General features: G+C 45.3%; 2 protein-coding genes across 2 annotated transcripts; both read left to right on the top strand.

Moving 5' to 3' along the window:
* The first annotated feature begins 359 nt into the window (after nucleotides 1–359).
* Nucleotides 360–2,706, top strand: LOC102573681 (spermatogenesis and centriole associated 1 like). Its single transcript, XM_014594426.3, has 2 exons — nucleotides 360–700; nucleotides 1,813–2,706. Exons 1-2 carry the CDS (start codon nucleotides 376–378, stop codon nucleotides 2,181–2,183), a joined length of 696 nt encoding a protein of 231 aa, XP_014449912.3. The 5' UTR covers nucleotides 360–375; the 3' UTR covers nucleotides 2,184–2,706.
* Nucleotides 2,707–2,804: 98 nt separating this feature from the next.
* SPATC1L (spermatogenesis and centriole associated 1 like) lies at nucleotides 2,805–6,299 on the top strand. The gene is made up of 3 exons (XM_059726265.1): nucleotides 2,805–2,829; nucleotides 3,046–3,197; nucleotides 4,795–6,299. Exons 1-3 carry the CDS (start codon nucleotides 2,805–2,807, stop codon nucleotides 5,119–5,121), a joined length of 504 nt encoding a protein of 167 aa, XP_059582248.1. The 3' UTR covers nucleotides 5,122–6,299.
* The last annotated feature ends 1,203 nt before the right edge of the window (nucleotides 6,300–7,502 follow it).

Raw genomic sequence — 7,502 nt, 5'->3', positions numbered from 1 at the left:
AGGGATAACAGCAGGCCATGACACCTCCAGAGCTTCAGGGCACAAACTTGGATGAAACTCAGGACAGACCTGGCATTTTTAACTTTTCTGAAACAAATGGAGTGGGCCAGTCCTGTCGAAGGAGGTGTCTTTCTGCTATCTACTTCACAGGCAAAAGCCTAAATAAGGATCCCTGTGACCATGCATTTGAAAATGTTTCCCTTCTCTAAGCTCTGGCAAGTGCATGGCGGATTCATGGTCATCCTAACAGCAAAGAAAAAATATCCATTATCAATGTAATATAATCATCAATGTAATCAACAGCCTCCTTTAGATGGTGACACTGTGTGCTCTCTGTTCTCTCTTGCAGTTCAGCCTTATGGAAGGGAAATCAAAATGCAAGAGACCCCAAGTCGCCTACATCCTTCCATGCTGGAGGACTGTAATTATTCCTCTCTCCACATTACAAATGAGGCACTTTCTAGGTCCAGCACCAGAACTGAGGCACAGGCTGCATTCAAGAGGCTCTCCAATGAACCCACTCTGTTTCAGACAGCACACAAGGACAGGAAACCAACCTCTGTGGCCAGCACTTCCTGGACCACTAGGATGGAGAAACAGCTGCAAGACTCTTTGGACCTCTCAAAGATAAAGAAAGTCTCATTCATTGATGGTACTTTACCTGGAGGAGATAAGATTCCTAGTTGCTTACATGGCATGGGTAAGACCTGACTGTTCTATTGGAGCCTGAATTTTGGGGTCACCCCAACATCTGGGTGCCTTCAGATGGTGTTAGAGCACTCTCCTGAAGTTCCTCAGGATCAAGCCATGAGAGCAGGTACATGTGTGCCAGGCAGAGAGACAGTCTCTTCCAAAGTCCATGGCAAGCCCAAAATCTACATTGCTTTTCACTACCACGTTCCATTTAGGCTCATATCTCCCAAATTGTACTAATGCAGCCAGGGCTTTCTTTACTTCAGTGTGCCCCTTCTTTCCTCTTGTTCTGAGGTGAAGCTGCACTTGGTCGTTGCAGCAGATGAATCTGTGCCTGCACAGCATGTCCCCTAAGTCCAGGGAAACCCTAATGGAATCAAAAGCAAGGCCTCTCCGTGTGATCCTCTGGCCGAGTGCACAATGACAGAAGTGTGTCAGTGTCTCCTCTCCTCTCCTCATGCCAATTAGGTCTTGCCCTATCCCACATACCAGCCAATCCTGTCTCAGAGAGGGATGGGTCCAAAGTGAAAAGCTCTTCTTACTGCCACAAAATGTGAAAAAAGGGAAAGAATTAAGGATGACTGTAACATGGGCCAAGCCCTGTTACTGAGAGTAGGGCTAGGCAGTAGAGGTAGAAAGTTGCAGTCCTGGATAATGAACAGATAACAGCTAATTAAATAATGGCCTTCTGAGGTATCCTCAGATCAGGAGGAGGAGGAGCTAGTGGCACTATAAGCCCTGCACCTGAGGCAAAAGGTGGTTTGACCTGGGCAGAGCTCAAGGAAGGAGCTCACTGCTGGGAGCTCTGGAAAGCACTGAAGGTCATTGGAGACTGACCCTGATTGCACTAATTGAAGGAGCTCTCTCTGCATGAAGCTGAGAGGCAGCACCAGGGGACTGGTGAGGGAACTGAGTAGGCCCGGGATGGCCCGAGATGGGAGAAGCCAGCTGAGCTGAGCAGAAGCCTGGAGGATGGCTTAGAGAAAAGGAACACCAGCTGCTGGGCCATGGGATTTTCCACACGTGGCTGGGCCATGGGATCCTCTATGTTTCTTTATTTTCAGCCTAAACAAATCTTTGTCTAACCTTGATGACATATTTCCTTTTGCTTTGTTGTAGCTCACCAGCAACACGGGAACATCATCAGTACATCAGACCCCCTGGGTGAGCAGCAGGCATCATCACAAGGAGAGTTTGTTTCCTTGACTCCCCGCAGCATTTCGGATAAGGAGAGAGCGCAGACACAAACTGGGTTTCCAGGATACTTCAAAACATCAGAGCTGTTTTCCTCAGAATTTCCCCAAAGAAAGCCAAACCCCCTTTTTACCAGCACCAGGGATATAACAACTGAGAAAACACCTTTGGAGTCTGCAGAAATACCCAGGAAAAAGAGAGTCTGGTTTTTAGAGAGCCCTGTAGGAGATGAGCTAAGGAAACCCCACACCTATTACTTAAATGGTAATGTGATTTCACCTTTGTTTTGCTGCTAATAACTAGAATGAGGGATGCTCTAAGCCAGCTCTAAAGCTGGGTGACAGCAGGGGCATTTTAAAGAATGGAAGAACAGGGGCATTTTAACCACCCATCACTTGCTCACACTAGCATAAAAGTGGTCACTTAAAATATGTTAATTATCACATTTTAAGCTCTGGTGTAGACAGGGCCACATGTACTTTTCAGAGGATCCCTGGACTTCTCCAACATGACTTTAAAATACATTTTATCCCACTGGAGACAAACCCATCAAGGAGGTGGCACTGTAATGACTAAGATGACATGTCTCTTCTCCATATGAGTATTTACATCCAAAAATCCATTTCCACATATGTTTGCAAAATAAATTCATTGATGGAGGCATGTATCTATGCCTCCACTGATAACAATTAATGCATGAGATTCGGAGATCAGTTATGACTTTGTGGATGGCAGTATGACCTAGTGTAGAAGCAGCAGACTCAAGTTCAGGAGACCTGAGTAGTGTGCCCAGCACTGTCCCTGCTCTGCTGGGTGACCTTGGGCAAGCCACATGTTTCACTGTGCCTCAGCTTCTCCATCTGTAAAACAAGGGAAGTGATATTGAATTTCTTTGTAAAAAGCTTTGAGATGTAGGAATGAAGAGCACTATGCAAGAGCTTGGTATTACTTTATTATATGCTTTTATAAAATATATATGCATACACATAACAATCATATATTTATAGTACATACATGAATAAATATTATTTCTTCTAGTATTTGGCCTAAACCAAACAGTAAAACTGTGAACGGAATCCAAGTATAGCGAAGCTGTACAAGCCTTGTGCTATGAGTTATTGTCTTATTAACTACCAGCCCTCTCTTCATTGGCCACAGAGAGAGAGATTGATCTGAATGCCAAGAAAAATGGCCGCATAGTGGGTGAAATCGCTTTCCAGCTAGACAGACGTATCCTGGCCTATGTGTTTCCTGGAATAACAAGACTTTATGGTTATACAGTATCCAATATCCCTGAGAAAATCAAACAGGTAAACCCTCACTATATTGCATTTGCTGAGAGAGAGAGTGTGTGTCACATCTTGGGCATTAGAACAAGAGTCTGAAAATCTGGAGAATTTGAGTGAAGTCAAACACCAGCATAGAGAATCCAATTGGCTTGCAACTCCCAAAGCATTGTTTTCAGTGTCCCAAGCTTTGGTAAAATTTGTTCTTACTGTCTTTGGAAATCCACTTCTCATCTGTAATACAGGAAACCCTTGCTATTCACAGATTTGTGATTTGCAGTTTCAAATATTCACGGTGTATTACACCAACCCACACTCTCTCCCCGCACAGTGTGATGACACTTTGTTACTGCGCTCTGCAAGTAAGGGGTGGTTCGAGACATTTAAAAAGAGTCACAGCCTACATAATGTGAAATTGATGGGAGAATCGGCGTCAGCAGACGATGAAGCAGTATGGGATATCCCGCATAGCTTCTCAAGTTTTCAACGCAGATGATGCAGTACAGTATTTGTGGATTTCCCCATTCACGGGGATCTCTAAAATGTATCCCCCACAAAGGGCGAGGGTCTCCTGTAATCCTTTTGTAGCTCATTAAGCAGTTGTGAAGCTACCTTATTAATGACTGGGGGACTCTGCACCACAGGCTGTGGGGGTGATGGGCATGACGGATGTGCTTAACAGCAAATAAATAAAACACAAAGCTCAGCTATTCAGGCTGTTTAATAAGCCTCCAGTTGTGTTTAAAGCTTATATATCAAGCAGAGTCTCTTGCAGCATTTTCATTCAGTGAAAAGCCTGCCTGGCTTTTGTGCTGGAGAGGCTATAGGAATGTGAAAGTGTCTTTCCGTGATCTTATGTGGAAACTGGGCCTTCTGATCTGTGGCCCTACTGACTAAAGGATGTGAGCCATAGGGTAGGGTAAGCATACAGGTAGAGGAAGAGGTTGCAGTCCAATGTGGATGTAGCTGTAAACAACACAGAAATTCCTATTTTGGTTAGTAAGTAAATATTCATCACACCAGGCAAGAGAAGCACACACTCCTTCCCAGCTGCCATCATTGCTGGGATATCAGTCACCCTCAGGGTGACATCCCAGCTAGCATGGTGGGACTTGTGCTATGTAGTCACTTCCTCCCTCCTGAGATTTGAAAGCCTGCAGCATCTTGTCTGATTTTAATGCAGTTAAGTCCTTTTACACCAGCAAAGGGCCTGGCCCTGGAATGTGCAGGCAGATCCCTTATGGGTTGTGTAGCCATTCCTTTATTGTTTGGGGGAGACCAGAGGTTAATATATAATTGGCTAAAGTGTGGCCCACTGACCAAATGAGGCCTGCAGAGCTCTACCAACCGTGTTGTAGCCACAATTGACTTCCACAGTTGCTGAATATATCTACTTCCTTTGCTGGTTAAATTCCTGGTTAAATTCCCATATGGCCCTGTTCTATCCCTTCTAAAGCTGTACTGGGACTTAGTTCCCCAGAGCTGCCAGGTTCCGGCTCTGTATTCACTAACCAGCAAACAAGGTACAGGCAAGGAATGAGGAACCTCCCTCTTAACAGTTTATGAATAGGTCTGTCTGCAAGGAGGTAACGGCCTCTTCCTTTGCTCTCAAACCTCCTAGGCCTCCCTGAAAAGCCTGGATGGTTTTGTGGATGAGAAGAAGTACCAGGCCATGACCCAGCACTACTTGTCCCTCCTCACACGCCTAGAAAAGATGGGTTACAACTGTAATGTTCATCCTGTATTCAGCGAATTCCTGATCAATACTTATGGCATCCTAAAGCAGCGTCCAGATCTGAACTCCAGCCCGATCCAGAGCAGCCCAAATGACCTCCGGAAGATAGTGATTGACACTGTCCCATCCAAGTTCCTTGGTGACACCTTACTGCTCCTGAACTGTTTGTGTGAACTTTCCAAGGAAGACGGTAAACCCCTGTTTGCTTGGTAGTGGATAGTGCTACTCCCAACAATAACACTATCCTCCCATAGAAACAAACTGGAAGAATGAGTTAAATACAGATGTGGATTTTTTTAACCCACTCATGAGGATCTGTCAGAGCAGTTTGCTCCAGCAGGAGATACTGTGTGTGTTTGTTTTTAATGTGATAAGGAATCTGGAAACTCTATCCTATGCTGGCTTTTCTTCAGCTTCTAACAGTGACTGTCCTCAGCCAACCAAAAGCTATCACTTCCCTCCACCTCTTTGCGCTCTCTTCACCCCCCTAAAATGGAGGGATCAGCTGTGTTTTCATAGTGGTGAGGGCTTCCACTTGGAATCACAGCAGCATCCTTGCTGTGGTCAGCTCTCAAGTCAGTGAGAGATGCTGCAACAGATCCTTCCTTCCAAGGAGAAAATTAAATGCACACAATTTGCAAACATTCACCTGTCCGGCTGTAACAAATAATTAGAGCCAAACTGGCTGGTCAAAGCCAAGGCCTGCTGCTAGTGATTCTTTGTGCCCTACCAATGCTTATGAAGCTAAATCTGTTAAAGTTGTTGCTCTGCTTGGGTAACAGTTAATTATTAGGTGGCTTGCTTTTGGACAACAGGTGCTGTCAGTGTTGTACCCATCCTTAGGCAAATAGTTCTTACTGCTAACTAATCCTTTTGGCATAAATGAGGATTAATCATCTGAGTAAAATCATGCATTATTTTATGTATGGGGTTTTTGACTATTGCAGAGTTCACAAGTAACCTAGGTCAAGAATTCTCTAGCTTCTGCTGAGCAGCCCACACATTCAAGGGGAAAAGCATAAGGGCTGTGATGCTGAGTCTTTGGAGACCCTGTACTACCAACACAATGTATTCCACTCAACAAGGAGACCAGCCTAATTAAAGAGTGAATAGCTGCATAAGGACTGTGGCAATTCACATATGGAAATCTTCCTTCTTTCTCTGATAAGCAGTGTAGCTCCAGGAGAGTGGTCCCTAACCATAGGTTCTCAGGCAATAATTCTGCCAACAAGACCCTATCATATTGCTTGTAGCCACAGGCAATTAAAAACTAAAAAATAGAGGCTGACAAGGAGAGCAAAGCATAAGGCCCGTGGCACGTTGCTTACTCATTACTGTTGAATGCCAATGGGCCAAAAAAAGTTGGGGCCACTGCTATGCAGATTTGACATGTCTGCCCTATTCTGCCAGGCTGTATTTTATTATAGAATGGTGGTTCGAAACTCATGGATTGCTGCTGGGTTTCTATTTCTCTACCAGTTGATTGCCTGAAAATTAGCCACAACAAATCTTTGAATCATGGATCTCCCCTGCTACTTTATTAAAGAATGTGCAAATCAGCCAGACTTATTTCTTTTATGCAAATCAAAGGAAAGGGAAAATAATGAAGTAGGTTCTTTGTAGGACACATGACTAGATTGTTATTTTCTACTGCTTGAATCACTACTCCTGAGGAAGCTTGTAGCACTCCACTGCTCCTTCTCTATGTGTTGGGCCATCTCCAGTAAGGAAGTTTTGCAGTACAGTGACTGACAATCCTAGAGAATGGGTGCTGTGCTTTTGCTTTTGAGAAGGCTCAACCCCACTTTGCCAAGAAACTCTGGAACATTTGTGCTGCTGTCATAGACAAAGTCTGTAATACTGCATGCATGGTGTGTTTACACAATCCCTGAGTACTTGGACCTCTGCTGACAAGAGGCATTTGTAGACAATACAGGGGTTTAATTATTCCTAAATTGACATGGTGGTTTTTTAAAAACACTGCTTCAATTTAGGGTGAAGTAAACCCCCGTGTTGTGTACACCTGTGTTGAAGCCCGATACTTACCTACCTCTTCAGCAGCAGGGAGGGCAGAGCTGCTGGTGGACAGAGCAGTCCCTGAGCTGCAGGGTGGGGGCTGGTGCTTCCTTCCATGGCAGCAGCATCTTGTCCCCCCCGCCCCTCCCAGGCAGCACTTGCCCACAGGCACCTGGCTTGGGCAGTCCCGGGAGGCACCACAGGTGTGGAGAGAAGCACCGGCTCACCATGCAGCTCAGGCAAGCAGGCAGGCTCCCCAGGAGGGGAAAGATCAGACTTGCTGCTTTTTTTTTTTCCTTCTGTGGAGCCTGCCTTCCCGGGCTGCTGCTGGGCTGCCTGCACGGTCTGCCTGAACAGCCCCTAAGCTGCACAGAGCCTACTGCTTCCCTCCACAATGTAAGGTATGAAACTAAAACTCCTCAGAGGTGTTTCACTTTGCAGCATCCCAAAGTCATTTGCTGTGTCCCAAAGTCATTTAAGGTGCATTACACCACCAAATGTGGTGCAAAAGGCATTTAACCCACTTTAAACCCACTAAAAAGTGTCATCTACAAATGGCCTAGGGCACTTCAGAGCAC

This window comes from Alligator mississippiensis, chromosome 4, assembly GCF_030867095.1.
Source record: "Alligator mississippiensis isolate rAllMis1 chromosome 4, rAllMis1, whole genome shotgun sequence".
In the NCBI taxonomy this organism is placed as follows: domain Eukaryota; kingdom Metazoa; phylum Chordata; order Crocodylia; family Alligatoridae; genus Alligator; species Alligator mississippiensis.
The sequence above is the reverse complement of the archived record's forward strand: the minus strand, read 5'-3'. Positions and strand labels throughout refer to the sequence as shown.

Bases quoted from the DNA above. Each gene is read 5' to 3' on its own strand.
- SPATC1L (XM_059726265.1), top strand. From the start codon at position 2,805: ATGAAGAGCACTATGCAAGAGCTTG. The intron at 2,830-3,045 runs GTATTACTTTAT...CATTGGCCACAG, and splicing joins GAGCACTATGCAAGAGCTTG to AGAGAGAGATTGATCTGAAT. The intron at 3,198-4,794 runs GTAAACCCTCAC...CAAACCTCCTAG, and splicing joins TCCCTGAGAAAATCAAACAG to GCCTCCCTGAAAAGCCTGGA.
- LOC102573681 (XM_014594426.3), top strand. From the start codon at position 376: ATGCAAGAGACCCCAAGTCGCCTACATCCTTCCATGCTGGAGGACTGT. The intron at 701-1,812 runs GTAAGACCTGAC...GCTTTGTTGTAG, and splicing joins TAGTTGCTTACATGGCATGG to CTCACCAGCAACACGGGAAC.